The sequence below is a fragment of the Chlorocebus sabaeus genome, chromosome 24 (assembly GCF_047675955.1).
Source record: "Chlorocebus sabaeus isolate Y175 chromosome 24, mChlSab1.0.hap1, whole genome shotgun sequence".
NCBI lineage: Eukaryota > Metazoa > Chordata > Mammalia > Primates > Cercopithecidae > Chlorocebus > Chlorocebus sabaeus.
The window spans coordinates 52087345-52108476 of NC_132927.1; the positions used below are offsets into that span (position 1 = coordinate 52087345).

General features: G+C 36.7%; 1 protein-coding gene across 14 annotated transcripts in view; it reads left to right on the plus strand.

The window, feature by feature from the left end:
* The window catches only part of TTLL5 (tubulin tyrosine ligase like 5), a 293345-nt gene that overhangs the window by 74096 nt on the left and 198117 nt on the right, over positions 1-21132 (plus strand). For 11 of the 14 annotated variants that reach the window (XM_007987329.3, XM_037984298.2, XM_037984299.2 and 8 more), the window contains exons 16-19: positions 1105-1146; positions 8846-8959; positions 9241-9332; positions 16657-16719. In XM_007987329.3, coding sequence (XP_007985520.2) covers positions 1105-1146; positions 8846-8959; positions 9241-9332; positions 16657-16719 — 311 coding nt within the window. The remainder of the gene's footprint in view (positions 1-1104; positions 1147-8845; positions 8960-9240; positions 9333-16656; positions 16720-21132) is intronic. The other 3 variants (XM_037984293.2, XM_037984297.2, XM_007987341.3) reach the window with 1 other exon arrangement.

The following is a 21132-nucleotide window of genomic DNA, read 5'->3' on the forward strand; positions in this document are numbered from 1 at the left end:
GTAAATAGAGGCAGGTGTAAAATAGCTAAGAGTGATATGACTGAGGTAAACTGGAGCGGGCATACCTCATCTGAAAGGTGTGGCTGTTTTACTGATGTGCTCTAGCTAATTACTGTCATGCATAACTGTGGGCCAGGTGTTACGAGATCTTCCTATTGTCAAGGGAAATCAGAAATCTTACTTTTAAATATTGGCAGCCACTTCATTAGAAACAATACTTTGCAGGCCAAGCATAACATGTCTTTGAGCTAGATTCTGTCTTTGCCTATCTATGACCCCATGCTGTAGAATTATTCCCTAATTAATGTTGGGATGCGGAACAGAGTGTACTGTATTTTAAAGGCTATTATCTTGGATTAGATATAAAATCACTTACCAGGGTTGTACTTGATCAGTGCATCATCACAGGTCAAAGGGTTTTCTTTAATTTTTAATAAGGAAAAGTAGAGGATTAACCTAGGTATACTAGGAAAACTTAATTTAGGCAGTCACATTCCTTTGCAAATTGTTTCCTGCAGTATCTGTGGCAGGAACCACAGGATTATGTGTAAAGGATCATGAACATTTCTGTGCAGCTTTAACATAGTTTCTGCCAGGTTTCACTTCTAGAGGTAGTGTATTGCCAATCTTGGATGAATTGATCCCTTTTCTTAGTTTGCCTATCAGCTTTATTGGCAACTCTTTGCAAACTCAAGAAAATCTATTCAATGTTTGTTTTGCCAACTGGTAGGTAATGGCATGATTTCATCCATAAGCAGCCTACAGGACACTTATATAAAGCCTAAAGGAACTGTAGATTAGTTATGTGTACTGTGTGAAACCAGTTCGTCAGGTGGACTAGTTGACTTCAGGATCTTCAGTATCTGGCAGAAGGATTGTGCCCTCAGTGGTTAGAAGTTGAAGCTGGAATATATATGGCACAGGAGAAAGCAGTGTGAAAGCTAATAAATGTTCTAACCTTCCAACTACAAAGTGTAGGGCTCTTGCTTTTAGTTTCTGCTTGGAGATTATTTTTTCCTTTTTTATATCATAGATCTATGAGATGGAAAATGTAGGCATATTAGGAGAAGATAAGGGTTTATTCCATTTTTCTGTGTTTTATAGCGTCCAGTATCTGCACAGTTTCAGTCATCAAAGGCCAAGCAGGTAAGTTCTAGATCTTTTGGAAACTTCATTCAAATTTTATTTTCATTCTCCAAATGGAAAGTTTTTTAGCTTTAGTTTTTCATGGTACATATTTTTATGTACCTATTTTTTTGCGCAGTTTATTAACAAAATAAATGAAAATAAATGCATAGAAGTCTTTTTGGTTATAGAATATAAGAGTAGAGGATACAGGAACTTAGGGATCCTCTTTTCCTGATAGTGATTATACCGAGATGGAGGCTGTTGAATTTAAATGATGAACAGGTGCTTAAAGGCATATCTATCACTTTGACCAAAATATTCCAGGAAGGAAAATTTCCAGTTCAAAAATGAACTTCATTTTTTTTTTCAGACATTTTACGAAACATACTGTTGTCTATAGCTTAATACTGGAAATGTTTTCACATTGGGTGTTGGGTTGTATTTGCGTTCCTTAACAAGTGACATTTCAAATATGTAGTGATTTGCGGTTTATAAATCTTAGAAGCTCTGCCACAATAGTGTCTCAGATGCTACCTTTGAAATACAAACATCTTTCTTTCTGAATGATCAGCATTTGCTTTCTTTCTGTTTTTGTTAGCAGTGTTTGAGATTAACCATTGCTTTCTTCTGCACAGATTTTTAAAATTCTTTTTGAAGTAATAGGCTAGCAGTGGGGGTCCTGTGCCTGCTATTTGATGTTTTAGTATGAGGGATGTAGATATTCTCATATATAAATATGTCACTGCAACTGTTGTTTAGCAAAAAGCTCCAATATATTTATTTTGGCATTTGTACTCTCTGATGCAATTTCTGGTAAGCTTGAATGCTTGACTTGTAACTTTCTTAGCTACTGTTTCTGATAAAGTGATTTATATGGTTTATGTGAATCCAAGAAATGAAAAATAACTTACTGGATGCCTTGTCTAATATTTAGTAACTGATTAATGTTGTTCTGTAGTATGAGTTTTGGTGCTTAGTTGGTAGAATTCGAAACTTTATAATATGTAGTGTTTTATATTTAGTAAATACCTAAGTATGCTAGCTGCTCCCATGGCAAAAAAACAACAAAATAAGGCTGTTGACTCCAAAGAGCTTATATTCTAAATATACCTGGTACTAATGTACTGAAAGGAGTACGTTAGGAAAGGAGTACTCTTTCATAGCCTGTGGCATTTGCCTCTAAAGAAGTGTCTTTGATATGTAATTCTAATTTATTTTTACTTGTTTATTTGAGACAGGGTGTCACTCCATCACCCAGACTGGAGTGCAGTGACGCGGTCACAGCTCACTACAGCCTGGACTTCCTGGGCTCAGGTGATCCTCCCACCTCAGCCTCCTGAGTAGCTAGGACTATAGGTGCACACCACCACACCTGGCTAATTTTTTGTATTTTTGATAGAGATGAGGGTTTCGAATGGTTACCCAAGTTGGTCTGGAACTCCTGAGCTCAAGCGATCTGCCAGCCTCGGCCCTCCCAAAGTGCTGGGATTGCAGACATGAGCCACCATGCCCAGCCTTTGATATGTAATTCTAATCTTAATTTCTCATTATCAATTTTAATTCCATTACATCTAGTTGCATTGCTTGAATTCCCATAGGTTGTAATAGGCTTGTTGGAGAGCAAGACCTCTCTTTAATAGTGATGTATTTGAACACTTGCTTACGCGACATCAAGCCTTTCTGGCTTTATTCAGCCAGCTTTATACAAGTTGAACTCTTTGACTTTTATTGTTCTTTGCAATGTACTATTTTGTCATTGTCTTTCTGTTAACGAAGCACTCTTAACTTCACAGGTATTTTCATGGGAGTTAAGTAAAAAAAAAGTCTCTGTTCTGACTTTTTTGACTCTGTTTTTGACTGTATCAAGCTTTCTTTTTCTGTTGCTGTCAGATTGTGAATTCTCTTAGTTTTTGCCCTTTTTCTGCCTTTTCCTTTTTAAACCATTATCTCTATATTTATCCTTTCTCTTTAATGTCCATGGTTCAAATTTTCCACTCACCAGAAATTGTATTGCATGGTACTGTGGAAAGAATATGGACTTTTACAGTCAGATAGACCTGGATTCAAATTTTAGCTCTGCCAAAAACTAACAATTAGACCTTTGGGCAAGTTCTCTTACCTCTCCGAGGCTCAATTCCCACATCTGTTATGTGGGGATAATAATATATACATGAAGTTCTGGTGAGAAAGAAATGATAAAATAGAGGTAAAATATTCAGGATAAGTGCTAGACATGTAGTTTATACTAAGAAGATTTACTCCCCTTCACACTTTTGAGTCTTGATTTTCCCATTGTCATGATCTCTTGTTATTTTGATATTCACCTGTTTGTAGTCATGTTTTTCACATTTGCCATCATCCACAAATGCTCTTTTGTTTCATTCACTGCTATTTATCTTACAGTTACACTGTTTTCAGTTTTTGTTGATGTGTTATATTCTGGCACTAACCCCCAACTGGAAATACAATTTAGAATAAAAATTGTATGAAATTTTCTCAAATGCTTCTCTAAAATCCAAAGACATTTAATATATTGCTATAGTTCCCCTTTTAAAAATCTTGTCCTAAAAATCAAACTTTTAAAGCATGTTTTAAAGTAAAGCATTCTCCATACTATTCTTCATAAGCCCGTAATCCTCTAAATTATTAGAGATTTTTTGCTTTTAATATTTGTTCCATTATTTTACTAGGGATTCAAGTTAGATTTACCAGGCAGCAACCACCAGGAGCAAATTTCTTACATTTTTGAAAATTAGTACCTCATTTGGTTTTTTTCTAATCTGGTACCTCCTCAGTTCTTCACAATTTTTCAGACATAATTATAAGTGGTTTTGGTAAGTTTTGTTTGTTTGTTTTTAAAGCCGATTTCCTTAATAACACAATGCATGTCTCTCAGATCTGCTGGCTTACATTTATTCCAAATTTCTAGATGTTGCATATCTCTTTTTATTTTATTTTATTTTTTACTGTTACACAAGCCTACTTACTTTCTTCCCTCCACCCGCCAGTTTCAAAGTATACCCTGATTATCAATATGTTTAAACCTTCTCTCAGAAACCATTTTTTTGGTCCATTTCCACTCAGATTTATTGATAATGTGGTCTTTTCCATTTGTTTTCTTTCATTTGATAGCATTCATTTTGCTTTTAAATTTGATTTTACGTTTTGTTTTTTAGATGGTAAAATGTATCACATATAAATTGAGCTATTTCTAGTTCCTTTGCTTTTAATGAAGAATTCCAAACTTTGTAAAACTGCATTGGGAGATTTTTATCCTTTGCATGTGTTCTCTGTCAAGCAAATTTTACTTTTGCCCCTCAATTATGATATATTCTTAGGATATCTTGCCATTTTTCCCCATTCCACATTTTGTTAAGTTCTTCTCATCACTGGTACTTGCCAGCTTTTTTTAGGCTGAGAGTCATTTTCTGATTCAACATCTGTTTCTTACTTCTTTGATTGAGTGGAGACTGGTGGTTCCTTGTCTCAGTAATTTCACATTTTCAGCCAGTTGTTCCTTAGCAATGACGGTTAGATATGTAAGATTTCTTCTCTGGGAAGATTTCTGAATCGTAAGTTGTAGTATTGATAAATTTATCTTTGGTGCATGTTGCATGGCAGAATTCTTAACTTGACAGTAATTTGACAGTTTATAATTTATCTGAGCACTGGATATCTAAATCATGTATCTTTTAGCCAGAGGCAATGGTTCTCCTCTCTAAGTTCAGAGGACCCTTATTTCCTTAGTACATTCAGTCAACTCATGGAAATCTGTGGATTTATTATATCTACCACTCAGAGAATGTAGTTGATGTGCCCAAGGCAAAACTGCAGAAAGACTTGCATTTGGACTGTTTTGCCTTGTTTTTGATAGTCTTGATGGCCTTTCAAATCAGTCTGATTCCTTTTTTTTTTTTTTTTTTACTTTTGCTTTGTTTTTAATCTCCAAGTATGTCTCCTCAACACTCATAAGCATTTTCTTTTTTTCTGTCCACCTTATCCTTTCTTCTTCTCTTCTTTCTCTGCCTTTTCTTTCATCTGTGTCTGTAATTCAGGTCACAGAATTATACACCTTTCTCAGAGCGCTTAAATACCCCAACTAGAAGCACAGACCTGAATTCCTATGTGCCTCTACCCGACCCCAAACAGTTCACAAATATGTACGCAGTAGCTAGACCTGGAATTGTAGGCTGTAACAAAGGAGTGGTTGTGAATGTATATGGGAGACAACTCTTTGAAAGTGATTGGCAGAGAAGTTTTAAGAGTTTTGGGGTGCTAATTCATTGGTTAGAGAAACCACATTAGGTTAGTAGGAGAAGGTTGCCACATCATTATCTCAATTTCTAGAAGCCAGGAATATTAAAAAACCATTAAAAACAATATCCAGGAATTGGAGGTTCTCATTAAGTGTTATTCAATAGTGATTCGAACCCTGTTCTTTTAAATACAGCCAGGCAGTTCTTAATCTGTTTAATAGTTAATAACTTTTTCTTTTTTTTTTTTTTTTTTTTTTTTGAGACGGAGTCTTGCTCTGTAGCCCGGGCTGGACTGCAGTGGCCGGATCTCAGCTCACTGCAAGCTCCGCCTCCCGGATTTACGCCATTCTCCTGCCTCAGCCTCCGGAGTAGCTGGGACTACAGGCGCCCGCCACCTCGCCCGGCTAGTTTTTTGTATTTTTAGTAGAGACGGGGTTTCACCGTGTTAGCCAGGATGGTCTCGATCTCCTGACCTCGTGATCCGCCCGTCTCGGCCTCCCAAAGTGCTGGGATTACAGGCTTGAGCCACCGCGCCCGGCCATAACTTTTTCTTTAAATACTTTTAATTAAACTTTGATATAGCTTTCAGTTTATTAACCTTCTAAGTAACATTCTTTCTGTTCTTAAATGCTTAATAAAAATACCTATTTTTATCATATCATTTACATGAATGCTTATTTCTTACTCTCTCTTTACGTAATTTGAGATTTGAGGCCCTTAGATAGTGTCATGTAAGAAAGCTACTTAACTTTAGAGGACAACTGCTAGTGGCTTCGTTTTGTTTTTTTTTGTTTGTTTGTTTTTTGAGACAGAGTTTTGCTTTTGTCACCCAGGCTGGAGTGCAATGGGGCAGTCTTGGCTCACTGCAACCTCCGCCTCCAGGGTCCAAGCGATTCTCTTGCCTCAGCCTCTTACGTAGTTGAGACCACAGGCATGTGCCACCACGCCCAGCTAATTTTGTATTTTGAGTAGAGACGAGGTTTCACCATGTTGGCCATGGTTGGTCTCGAACTCTTGAACTCAGGTGATCCACCCGTCTTGGCCTCCCAAAGTGCTGGGATTACAGGTGTGAGCCACAGCACCAGGCTTTGCCAGTGGCTTTATGATCGGAGAGGCTGTCATGCGTGAACTAGATAAGTATTTTTTGGCAAACAATAAATCTCGTGTGTGGTCACGAGAAAAGTCCTTAAACTATCCATTTAATATTTTTGGCTTTTCCAAATTATACATTAAATAAGCATTCACACTTTTCAAAGATTTATAAACAGTGGTTATATTATTTATATTTGTTTCCTTCCTAAATCTTTCAACTTTCCCCTATAAACCCTCTCATTTTAACATCTACTGTTTAATGTATTCCCAGAGATTGAGTAAGTAAAAATATTTCCCGAAATCCTTCTGCAAAGTTTACTTCTATCCGTGATTGATGTCAGCACTTTCACTTATTTGTTTGTTCAACCAATATTTCTTGATTGACTTCATGCCAAGTACAGTGTATTGTTCTGGATGTTGAAGATACCACAGTAAAAGTCCCTGCACTTCACATGTTGCTTACATCTGTTGATTTCATGGTTTTCTTGATATAGGTATCCATCATGGAGTTGCCGATCAGAAAAGTTAGCTTTTATAACTCCCATGGTAGCTTTGGAGATTGGTTAGTTGGTCTCTCTTGTGTCCAAAGATAAACCCATCCATGGTTGGTTATTCGTGTACATGAATATATTAGTCTGCTCAGGCTGCCATAACAAAATGCCATAGACTGGGTGGCTTAAACAACAGAAATTTATTTCTCACAGTCTGAAGGCTGAGAAATCCAAGATCAAGGTGGGGCAAGGTAGGCTTCATTCTAAGGCTTTTTTCTATTAGCTTGTAGGTCTCTATTTTGTTGTATGCTCACATGGCCTCTTCTTTGTACATACACTGGCTGGAGTTGCCCAGGCTGGAGTGCAGTGGCGTGATCTCAGCTGACTGCACGCTCCGCCTCCTGGGTTCACACCATTCTCCTGCCTCAGCCTCCCGAGTAGCTGGGACTACAGCCACCTGCCACCACGCCCAGCTAATTTTTTGTATTTTTAGTAGAGGTGGGGTTTCACCATGTTAGCTAGGATGGTCTTGATCTCCTGACCTCGTGATCCACCCACCTTGGCCTCCCAAATTACTGGGATTACAGGCATGAGCCACCGTGCCTGGCCACCATCTCATAAGGACACTAATCCCATTACACCAGGGCCCCACTCTCACGACTTCATCTGACTTTAATTACCTTCCAAAAGCCCCGTCTCCAAATGCTATCACATTGGAGGTTAGGACTTCAACATGAGAATTTTTGAGAGAAACCAACATTCAGTCCATAACAACGGGTGTTGCTAAAAAGGCCAAAAGTTAGTTACCAAAATGCCTTTGAATAGATATTCTACAAATAGAGAAAGACAAATAATACCTGGTGACAATGGGGCTGCTGCTCTCTGGTTGAAGTTACTTCTAAGAATCAGGAGGACAATTTGCACCCATAGTGGGCAAATTCTTTCTTACTCTTTCTACTTGGCAGATTTGTCGTATTTTTGTCTGTCACGTCATCTATTTCAATAATAGTGTATTATCATGCTTTTATGCTGACTTCCTTTTTTACCTTCCTATTTCTCCACTCGCATAAAATCAAAATCACTTAAAACTTGTGTTTTCAGATGACCTCCCTCATCATCATGTAGAAGCTAAAATAGCTGAGATCCTCTTCTGGGATCAGTGATGAACAGGGCCCATTTGGCTGCCTTCTTGGAGTACCCAGGGTAGTCACCCTTGTTCCAGACCTCTTGAAGTCCAGCAACCACAGTGATAGCCTTTTGGCCACAGCTCTTTTCTGTGTCACTGATGACTCTCATCTCAATATTTCCCCCACAAATTGTAAAACATTTCACAGCCCAACTTTTTCATTTTAGATATAATAGATTGTTCCTTGGTTTTGTGTCTTATGTCTCAGTTTTCTTAATTCTTCATCTCCTGTGCTGAAAAAGAGTATACTCACTGAAATAAATCACATGTATTTTTCTATTGAGATTTTTATTTTATTTATTTATTTATTTATTTTATTTATTTTTCTATTGAGATTTTATTGAGTATTGAGATACTTCCGTATCCTTGAAGTATTGGATGTACTCTAAAACCAAGGTTTGGGTTAAATACTAGCTTAGAAAGTCACATAGACCTTATTCTTTCTTTCTTCTCTTTACTCTCTCAACCCATAGTGTTCTTTTACTATTCTGTTTTCTCCTCTTGCCTTTGAGTTTATTAGCTTTCATCTGTTTTCCGGGGTTCCAGGCTGAGATTAATTACAGGAAGTGGTCTGTGAATTTGAGCTTATATATCTTAGGAAAGATAATGAGGTTGAGGGAATGAACAGGATAATGAGGAATAATAAAAGCTTAAAAATTTTTTTTTTACTATTTTCATTTTCTTCTCCTTAGCGTTCCCGTCCACTCTCTGCCAGTGATGCGGAAATGAAAAACCTCGTGGGCTCAGCCCGGGAGAAAGGGCCAGGGAAGTTGGGTGGTTCTGTGCTTGGTCTGTCAATGGAGGAGGTAAAGATAAGTTCATTTTAGGCTTTTGTGGGGTAACACAGGTTTTAGCAAAAAGTAGTGAGTGATTCATAATATTCATGACAAACTCATGTCTTACATTGAAAAGAGAAAGATTCAAGATGGGAGAAATGTTTTCTTAGGGAAGAACATTTTAAATGGAATTAATTTCTCCCTTCATGCTGCTTTCACATTCTTGAGTCATAAGTATCTTCCTTTGTCCTATAGCCACATGGACTCCAGTTGTCAAAATAGGTACTCATTTTATCTTATTTTTCATCTAGATCAAAGTTTTACGGAGGGTGAAGGAGGAGAATGATCGGAGAGGTGGATTTATTCGCATATTTCCTACGTCTGAGACATGGGAAATATATGGGTGAGGTGACTACCTTTTTTTTTTTATTCTTTACCTGAGGTCTATAGAATTAGATTAATTGTGATACACTGTCATCATTGCTCCCCCCGATGATGCTTTTCTTATTTTGTTTGTTTATAATATTACTAATATTACCCAACCCAAGAACTAGATTATTGACAGTAATTTAATATACCTGTGTATTATTTCTCCCTTTTACTCCCCTGCCTCCCTCCTAACTAGCTTCCTATCCCAGGGTTAGACACTGTCTTAAACTTTGTGTTTATCATTACCTTGATTTGAAAACAAAATTGTTTTATCTATATTTATGTCTAAGCAATATATTGTTTTATTGAGATCTAGTTTACATGCAGTAAAATGCATCTATTTTAAATGTACAATTTGAAGATGATTTTTGGCAACAGTAGGCACCAGTTTAACCACTGCTACCACCACAATGAAGATATAAAATATTTCCATCACCCTCATAGCCCTCTTTATCCCCTTTTATATTCAATCCTCCACAAGACCCCAGGCTTCAGACATTATGATCTGCCTTCTGTCATTACAGTTTTTCCACAGTTCCACATAAATGGAATCATACAGTATGTACTCTTTTGTATCTGGACTCTTTTGTTCAGCATAGTGTTTTTCATATTCATATGTGTTGGTTTATGAAGAATAGTTCATTCTTTATTATTATTATATACTATTTCATTGTTTGAATATACCAGAATTAGTTGAATATACCAGAATATACTACTCATTTATTGTAGAACGTTTGGGTTGTGTTCAGTTATGGTCTCTTTTGAAGAAAGCTGCTGTGACCATTCACGTACAATTCCCAGCACCTTTAAAATGTCTTTTTGTCATTTTCAGGCTTGCATTTTTCTGATGAGAAGCATATAGCAATTATTGTCTTTGTTCTTCTATGCATAATGTCTTTTTTTCTCAGTTTGCTTTTAGAATTATCTCTTTGTAACTGATTTCCTCTTTTCTTTCTTTTTTCTTTTCTTTTCTTTTTTTTTTTTTTTTTTGGAGACAGGGTCTCACTTTGTTGCCCAGACTGGAATGCAGTGGCACAATCTTGGCTTACTGCAACCTCGGCTTTCTGGGCTTCACTTCAAGATATCCTGCCACCTCAGCCTGCCAGGTAGCTGGGACTACAGGTGCATGCCAACGTGCATGACTCATTTTTGTATTTTTTATAGAGATGGAGTCTCCCCTTGTTGCCCAAGCTGGTCTTGAACTCTTGGGCTCAAGTGATCCATCTGCCTTGGCCTCCCAAAGTGCTGAGATTATAGGTGTGAGACACTGTGCTTGGCCACAACTGATTTTCAACAGTTTGATTATGATGTGCCTTGGTGTCATTTTCTTCATGTTTCTTGTGCTTGGGATTCATTGAGCTTCTTCATCTATGGGTTTATAGTTTTATTCAAATTTGGAAAACTTTTGGCCTTTATTTTTTCACATATTTTTTTCTAATGTTCTCCTTTCCTGTCTTCTTTTGAGACTCTGGTTACATGTTGACTTAGTTTATATTTTACCACAAATCTGGCTGTGCTCATGTTTTTTTCAGACTTTTTTTTCTCTCTTTCTTTAGTTTGGGATGGTTTTGTATTTGTGTGTGTCTCTAAGGTCATTCATCATTTTGTCTGCAGTGCCTAATCCTCTATTAAGTGAAATTTTCATTTCAGATATTTTGTTTTTCATCAGTTTTTGTGTCTCCTTTTTCTCTTTTTCGTTATATTCGTGATTTCCTTTACATTTTTGTTTACATGTTATAATATTTATAATAAATGTTTTAAAATATCTTTTTCTGTTATCTGTCATTTTGGGGTCTCTTTCTATTGACTGATTTTCGTCATGTTTATGGGTCACATTTTTGTTTCTTCACATGTACAGTAATTTTTTTAATTGAATGCTAGACATTGCAAATGTTGTATTGTTGAGTGTTTGGATTTTATTGTCTTCTTTAAACCCTTTTGATTTTTTTTTTTTTTTTTTGGTCAGGCACTTAAGTTACTTGTAGATCAGCTTATCTTTTTCCGGTTTATTTTTAAACATTGTTATGGTTCGTTTATAGTAGCTTTTTGTCTAGATCCAGGTTAGCTCCTCCACTAAAGACTCTTCTGGGGTGTCTGTTAAATTACCCCCACGATCAGTGAGATCTTTTCATTCTGTCTGGTGGAAACTCAATTTGCAACCTCATGTGAACTCTGGGAATTATTCAGCTTACACCTTACCTTCTCCTTAATTTGTTCTTTATTCTGATAGTTGCACTTTACTCAACCTTGTGGACTTTCACCCTATACCTAAGCAGATTTGTTTTCACCCGAAGATTCAAGGGGTCCCTCATGATGATTTTTGGATATCTTCTGCACAACTTCTTCTCCAGGACATTGCTTTGAACAGTCTAGCCACTCCCTGGAAATCTGATTTCTGTTATCTCTTTTCAGAGACAGTTAGGCTCTATTTGCATTTCCTCTCTTTCTATATAGTCTGGAAGTTGGCTTTAGGCAGAAATGTAGGGCAGTTGTACTTCGTGTATTTCCCTCTGTCAGAGATCACAGTCCTGTGCTGCCAGTTGTTTAATAAAAAATAGTTATTTTGAATAACTTGTAAACTTTTCTAGCTGTTTATGGTAGGAGAGCTTGTCCTGTAACAGTTATCCTCTCATGTATAGAAGCAGAATTCTATTGTTTTGTTTTAATCACTTTAAAACTTTTTCTTAAAAAAAAAAAAAAAAGACATGTTCTATGTACTCTTGCTTTTTTCATTCAGCATTTTATAATGCAGGTTCATGCTACATATATTTACAGTTCATTTTTTTCAGTGCTTTATTATATTTACTGTGTGTTTATATTGTTGTTAATTTTTCTGTTCTCCTATTGTTGAGGATTTGACTTATTTCTGGGCTTTTGCTCTTAAGGACAGCTGTGGTACAAATATTCTTGTATGTGTCTGCTGGGCATGTATCTAGGAGTGGAATTACTGGGCCTTAAAATATGTGAACCAGTAAGTGGCTTGGTGTTGCTCATTTCAGATCCCTTGCTGAAGTTTTTGTATAGGCTCAGTGCCTTAAAACATGTGAATGTTCCGTTTGAAAAGATAATGCTTTAGGAAAAAAGGTAATGCTGAATTGTTTCCCAAAGTGACTGTGTAAACTATCAGCAATGTATGAGAGAGTCTGTTGATCCATATCTTCTCCAATTGCAAAACTGTTGGACTTCTTAAGTTTTGTCCCTCTAGTGGGAGTAAAATATCTTATTTTGGTCTTGATTTGCATTTCTATGATTGCTAGTAAGGTTGAGACTCTTTGTACTTGTTTATAGGCAACACACTTTCTTCCTCTGGTGACTGCATTTTAACCTAGTTGGGATGTTCGTGGTTCTAAGTACAGAGGTAGAACTTAGAAGAATAAAAGAAAAAGCCATTTTATAAAATTTGCTTGTTTTGAAAACCTAGCTGTTCATAGAGAAATCATCCTTTTATCTTTTAAAATATGCTATTCATGTAGTTATACCTTATGAAGACCTAGGAATTCAACAGAAAAATACTACATGGGTTTTCTTGAAAATTTTATATATATATATATATTTTTTTTTTGAAATGTTTTTTAAAAAATTTGAATTTTTGCATTTCCTGGAAAGCATATATTTTAATTAATGAAAAGGGGACCCTTTACTTTTGAGTATTTCAAGATATAGGACCTTACTTTGAGTATCTTTTTCTATGGAATCAATTTCAAATAATCTTGGGGTCTCTTAAGGAAGTCCAACAATGACACCTTTCTTTACTAGGTTGGTTTTGAACCAGTTGAGAAATAAAACAAGGACTAAAATAGATGGAAACCAAAATACTTTATTTTTTACTGATAAAGTGTAGGTTGGGGGAATTGATTATAACTGTCTGCAAGCAAATGCACTTCCTGTTAAGCTTCAGAATTGGACAGACTTATATTCCTATTGTAAGCAAGGTTGGTCTGAGCCATGTATGGAGAGTGCTGACCCTATAGGAGCAGTAGAGGATATGTATTTCCTAAGGGGGGAGTAGCTCCCAAGAGAAAAAAGAGAGGTGCTCAGTACATCGTTTTCTGTTTATTTTTCCTAAATTACCAATCACATTGGTAAGTTACTGTAACTCTCTTGGTGCGTTCTGAGAAAAGAGGCTCAATTAATATTCATATTAATTGAACTGCCTTTACATAGAATGTGGGAGATATGTTTATCTACTAACAAATGTGCCATTTTATTAATACATATATATTATCAACAAATGTCTAGCACTATGCTTAGTTCTTTGGCGTATAAAATAAATATCAGGTGGGATCCCTGTCGGTTGACAGTTAACAGTATGTTTATGGAAAATTACTTACACATATAATAAGAATAGCTTTATTACTTTATTCTTAATAATGTTCTTAATGACAAGAAAAGCTCATATTTGTATAGCTTTTTGTAATTTTAATGCCCTTTGTATACTTCATTGTTTCACTCACATTTTAATGACAGGGAGGGACACTAAGGCTCAGTAAAACAATGTGACTTGTCCATAACCACACAGTGAGACTTGGGTCAGATATTCTGATCTAGATCCTCCTTTTTTCCTGCTGCATCATACAGCTTTCCTAGAACAAAAAGTTTGCTCTGTATGCACAGTTTATGACAGGTCCTCAGGCATACAGTAAAGACATGGTAGGGCATATCAGGGAAGGCTTTGTACAGCAGGGTCGACTTGACCTACTTTTCGAAAGGTGTAGTACAGTAGAAAACTCCTTATCAGCAGAGGATTATCAGCAGAGGATACCTTCCAAGAGCCCCTGTGGATGCCTGAAACTGGACGGTACCAAACACTTGACCCTTAAGCAACGTGGGTTTGAAGTAAAATTATACATGGATTTTCTTCGAACTCTGCAACCCCAAGACAGCAACTAGATCTTCTTCCTCCTCCTTACGATTTTCTTAATACATTTTATTTTCTCTAGCATACTTACTATAAGAATACAGTATGTAATACATATAACATGCAAAATGTGTGTTAATCCACTTTTTATGTTATCGTTAAGCCTTCTGGTAAACAGTAGGCTATTAGTAATTAACTTCTTGGGAAGCAAAAGTTATATGTGGATTTTTGACTCTGTGGCGGGGCCAGTGCCCCTAAACTTCATGTTGTTCGAGGGTCAACTATATGTACTATGTTTTTTCCTATATATGTATCCATGATAAAGTTAAATTTATTAATTAGGCACAGGAAGATATTAACAGTAACTAATAATAAAATAGAGCAATTAAAACAATATTCTGTAATACAAGTTACGTGAATGTGGCCTCTCAAATATCTTATTGTTCTGTACTTACCCTTCCTTTTGTGATGATGTGAGATGATACAGTGAGATGAGATGAAGTGAGGTGAATGCCATAGGCATTGTGACGTGGTGTTAGACTACTGTTGACTTTCTATATTCCTGAATGTGTGCACCCATCCCTTACTTGCAGTAAATGGCTTAGAGTCACTCATTTCAGATCCCTTGCTGAAGTCTTTGTATTGGCCCAGTGCTTTCTCGTGTGACACACTGCTGTCACTTGTTCATATCTTCCACCCCCAAATTTAATGTCTTTTCCACCTGAGCACTTATCATGCACTGTGGCCATCACTTTTGCAGTCTGAGGTGTGACAGCAAAACTAGCATGAATTTCTTTCGTCGTCTTCACGATATCATGGATAGAAAATTTGTTTTTATTTTAGCAGCTCCAGCGTATGATTTCTTTTTCCTTAAGTCAAGAACTTTTACCTTTTTCACCAAAAGGAAGCACTTTACAGTTCTATTTGGCATATGCAGATTGCCAGCATCACTACTCTTGTCTGTTGGGGCCATTATTAAGTAAAATAAGGATTCTTTGAACACAAGCACTGCTAAGTGATTCATGGGCCTGGAGTGTCTACAGTGCAGAGACGCTAGACAAAGGGATGATCCACATTCCTGGTGGGAACGAGCAGAATGCATGAGATTTCATCACACTCCTCAGGACAGTGCATAATTTAAAATTTATGAATTATCTCAGGAATTTTCCATGTAATATTTTCAGACTTTTGTTTACTGTGGGTAACTGAAACATGAAGGAGGACCACTGTATAGATGTAGAGGAGATATGGGGAGAAGGTATCCAGTCAGAGGCAAAAGATCAGTGGGAGCTATGAGAGTGTTACTGGAAAGGGGTCCCAATCCAGACCCCAAGAGAGGATTCTTGGATCTTGTACAAGAAAGAATTCCGGTGAGTCCATATGGTAAAGTGAAAGTAAGTTTATTAAGAAAGTAAAGGAATAAAAGAATGACTGCTCCATAGGCAGAGCAGCCCAAGGGCTGCTGGTTGCCCATTTTTGTGGTTATTTCTTGATTGTATGCTAAACAAGGGGTGGATTATTCATGCCTCCCCCTTTTAGACCATATAGGGTAACTTCCTGACATTGGCATGGCATTTGTAAACTGTCCTGGTGCGCCTGGGAGTGTAGCAGTGAGGACAACCAGAGTTCCTCTCGGTGCCATCTTCGTTTTGGTGGGTTTTACCTGGCTTCTGTACTGCTCCCTGTTTTATCAGCAAGATGTTTATGAGCTGTATCATGTACAGACCTCCTGTCTCATCCTGTGACTTAGAATTCCTAACCATCTGGGAATGCAGCCCAGTAGGCCTCAGCCTCATTTTACCCAGCCCCTATTCAAGATGGAGTTACTCTAGTTCAAACGCCTCTGACAAGAGGATTCTAGGGAGACTTGGCTGACTCTACTGTAGGATCCGTGTCAGGCAACTGTGTGGAGAGACTGTGAATGAATTGATGTTACAGATGATCCAACTTTTGAAACTTTGGAAGAGAAAGTATTTGCCTTTAGCAGTAGACATCTAGGAGCCACTGAAAGCTCTTAAGTTAGGGAATAACATGATTGAAACAGTCTCTTATCTACATTTTCAGGCCCTTTATGCATCTCCTATTCCCAGTTTCATTTGACCTATATATAAATTTTTGTTAATTTTTCTTTTATCTTTCAGTATTATTTTCTGAATTTAGCATATTATCTATTAATCCAAAAAATGCTGGTTTTTCTTTCTGTTTTCTAAATTAAATCCTCTTTTTCCTTATTCTTTTTATTCTATTTGTTTCTGTTCTAGTGTCTTACAATGTAAATTTGAGCAACAGTCTTTTCCTTTGCCACTTTACAAACAGTATATTTCTTTAAAAATAGTATATAAGTACCCCTGTTACTTCTGTGCTTGATTCATGGTTTCATTTCTACATTTTCCTCTTGAACTAGCTTAAGAAATAACCGGTTTCTTTCTTTGCCTTTCAGGTCCTACCTCGAGCATAAGACCTCAATGAACTATATGCTGGCAACACGCCTCTTCCAGGACAGGTAGAGATTTGCTAACTTTAAATTTAGGACTAGATCACAAGATTAAAAGAAAGTACATGTGAAAGAAGGAAAGAGACCTTATAAAAGTCTTTATGTAAAATCTCTGCTAGAAAAAAAAGTCCTGTAGAAAGGATGATATAATGACTCATTTTTCCAGAATTTATCATGAACTCTCAGCACTTTGTAACATTTCCAAAAGACAAAAATTAAACTATAACGATCTTTGAGCAATTTTAACAGATGCCTTAAACTTTATTCTTCTTTAAGGAAGGCCTTTACTCAGTGCCGTTATACTTTAGATGTAGTTTTAATAGACATGATTATTTGTTTTTCTAGACCAGAAGAGATTAGAATTATCAGATTGGAAAAAGTGGAGGGGAGGTAATTCATAAAGTAAATACACTGAAACTTTTATAAGAAATGACAACTGATAATCTCAATACAAGGGAAAATAGAAGGAAATGATGGAAAACAGACATTGGAATTTAAATAGCACAGCAATCAGGGCTACTTAGTTCCACATACTTGTAGCCCCTGAGACATAACTGCATTGCACTATAGTTCATTAATTGATTATCAAAATAAGGCACCCTAGTTATTTAGAGAAACCTATATTATTTTGATGTAGGTTTCAAAAAAAATCCTTTTTTGAAGGATTCTTAAAATAGATACCCATATTTTAACCATCTGCAATTTCATGATCTAGTATCAGGAAATACATGGGATTTGCAATTTGTCTCTATAAATTTGTGGTGATTACGATTAAGTAATGTAGGTTCTAAAGAAAGAGATCTTTGGATTTATGTAGAAGACACAATCTCATTTCTTTATATATATAAAACCTGTGGGTTTTTCCTTCCCTCTATGAAAACTTTTACAAGGTTTCTGTTACCTTTAGAGTTTAGATACTTTACCAGGATGTGTTCTGATATGTCATTTTTCATTATTTTGGTTATGCAGTGAGTGCAGCCTTTCAGTCTTTCAGCTGTGGGAAGTATTTCCCTTATCCTTTCTTTTCTCTCCTTGTGGAATTCCTGTTAGATAAATTTTGGCTATAGCCTCCATATTTCTTTACTGTTTTTATACTTTTGGTTTTGCCTCTTAGCTTTAAATTCTTGGAGATTTCTTGGATTTTGTTTTCCAAAACTAAATTGGTCTTCATATCTATATCGTTATTTATTACCCACACAGGATAGGGGTGTTTAATTTAGTTTTTTATTTTGGCAAGTGTGTTTTTAATATACAAGAACTATTTTTGCTTTTTGAATAGTTTTAGTATTTCATGGATGTAATGTCTTTTCAAATCTCTATTTTAGATTGTTTAAAGTTCCTTTCTGTTTTTTGCATTATTTTAATTCTTATGGATTAGTTGTATTTATTCATCTTATTCTTTCTAGTTTTAACTTTTATATATCTGCGAATGTATGGTGATCTCTGTCCAGTCATATTTAGAAGTAATGAACTGTTTGCTTAAGACAGGTCGTTTGCTTCACAGGTTATGTAGGTCTGTTTCTGAACTGACGTGGACCCTGCGCTTGAGGCTGGATCTTTCTATACTTGGGTTTCCCAGGAAGGGGAAGGAGGGCAGAGTAGGCATTGTGGGGACCACTATATTAGCCAAAATGAGGAAGCATCTGCCTAGGAGTAGCCAAAAATAAACAATTTGAGATATAATAATACATGTGCCTCTTTGTTAACATATTGAATAGTAAGACCTAGCAGCAGATCTGATACCTACCGTAATTTCAAAGAATGATAAATACTGACATTATTTCAAAATTGTTGTAATAATTCTAAAGTAATATGAAAATAGATGCATTATTTCTTTTGGTAATGAAGTCACATTAATCCACTACTGTGGATAGTTTCCTACATTTATATGGAGGAAATGCTAAATTTCAGTTAGAGGATGTAAGTTTTTTTCTATCCAAGTTTGTATACTCCCTGCATTCTTTCTTCAGGCCCCAGTTAACAGCTCCTGCTTATGAAGCATTCTAAAAACTTTGATTAAAAAAAAACATAATTTTTCCTGTTTAGCTAAGAAAAACCCTCATGATCTAACTATGCCTACCTTTTTAGCCTAATCATCACCTTTCCACACCAACTCATGGCCATTTCTACTTGCTCTTATATACATCCTTGTTCTTACAAACTCCCCTTCTTTTGGAATGGCCTTCATTCCATCCCTAAATTCTTCTAACTTTGTCCCTCCTCCTGTATCCTAGATTAGGAAGAGGTACTCCCAGCCCTTCTTTTATCCTAACTCAGTCTAATTTAGATTCCCAGATTGTATAATTGCTTATTGACTAATTTGTACTTTCCAGGTTGGCTCTTAAGAGTAGGTACTTTGTTATGTTCATCTTTGTCAGTATCAAGAACCTACCACGTGGTAGGCACACACATGGAAACATGCATTGAAAAAAATGAGATTGTGTTTGTAGCAAGTCCTCGTATCTGCCAATAAATCTATTCTCTCATCAATCTGAATTGATGTTTTCTTTCTTGCAAATCTAAGTAATTTTGTTATTGTTAGAACTACTTTCAAACTAATTCTCTACTTATTTCTTTTAGGTTACTTTTGACTACCTTCCTTACCTTCTTGACTCCTCCCCAGCCTACCCACCCTGTCCTGGCACAGTATCTTACATACTGTCTTACACTATGGCAGTAGCTTTAATGCTGGCTTATGTCCCGTTCACCCCACCCCACCCCCACCCCCACCCCCACCCAGAGTGAAGTGTTGGTACTTACTAAAAGCTGCCCAGGTAATGATAATGTAAAGTCATGATTGCAAATTACTGGAGAAAACCATTATCTGGGTGAAAAACTTAAAATCATTTTGAGACTTTCTGATGATTACCTGACAATATCAGGACATTAACATGGATAGAAAACATGGGAAAGGAAAGACAAAACATCTTGGTGAAGACTTACCTTTTCACTGGATTTTTCTTTACATATCATCTACATTGCATTTGTCTCTACAAAAAAATCAATATCAAAACACGTTATGTGACTCTATATAATATTTTTGAAATGACAGAGTTTTAGAATGGGGAACAGATTAATGGGGCAGGGTTTAAGAGGTATGGGTAGTTATAAAAGGGCAACATAAGGGATCTTTGTGGTGATGTAATCACTGAGTATCTTTTCTGTAGTGGGTAGATGAACCTACATAGGCAATAAAAGTGTACTGAATTAAAAACACATGTACATAAATGAGTACAGGTAAAACTGGGAACTTTTTTTTTTTTTTTTTTTTTTTTTTTTGAGACAGTGTCTCACTCTGTTGCCCAGGCTGGAGTGCAGTGATGCAATCTTGGCTCACTGCAACCTCCTCCTTCCGGGTTCAAGCAATTCTCCTGCCTCAGCCTCCCAAGCAGCTGGGATTATGGGCTCATGACACCACACGTGGCTAATTTTTGTATTTTTTAATAGAGGCAGGGTTTTGCCGTGTTGGCCAAGCTGGTCTGGAACTCCTGGCCTCAAGTAATCCACTCACCTCGGGCTCCCAAAGTGCTAGAATTATAGGCGTGAGCCACTGTCCAGCCGGAAATTTTTTAAGAGTGTTAAATGAAAGGAACTTGAGAGTGTTTTAAAAGAAAAACAAAACCCTATTTTAACATGAGTAGCACTCAATTTCTGTGGTTAGAGCCCAGCCCTAGTTTAGAGACAATGGAGAGTATCTTTTTTCAGTAGAGGTTTGTTGTTGTTGTTGTTGTTGTTTTGTTTTTTTGAGATGGAGTCTCGCTCTGTCGCCCAGGGTGGAGTGTAGTGGCACGATCTTGGCTCACTGCAACCTCTGCCTCCCAGGTTCAAGTAATTCTCCTGCCTCAGCCTCCCAAGTAACTGGGATTACAGGTGCACACCACCACGCCTGGCTAATTTTTTGTATTTTAGTAGAGACGGGGTTTCACCGTGTTGCCCAGGCTGGTCTCAAACTCCTGAGCTCAGGCAATCCCCCTGCTTTGACCTCCCAAAGTGCTAGGATTACAGGTGTGAGCCAATGCACCCAGCCTTTTAATACAGAATTTTTTTTTAATTGTGGAAAATATATTTCTGATGAGCATCCCTTTTGAACCCCGTGAGAATTGAACTTGGTTTCTTTTCCTAAAACAGTTCAATGAAAGTAGAAAGAGCACTGCAGTTTGAGACCTAAGCCAGGGACTCAGATGTAAGCCCTTTGAGCTCTGGCCATGGCAGGTCAAAAAAGTATCTTATCCTGCTCCTTTCTATAAATGGAGCTAATTAACAACCTTCTTCACAGGGTTGTTGTGATGAATAAGGAGTTTGCTTTGTAAATAGATAAACAAATACAAATAATTGTTATAATTTTTCTCTATAATTTGTCTTCTCTCTTGTTTTTTATTGATGTCCCTCCAGCTCACACCACTCTACTCTTTTATGAGAATG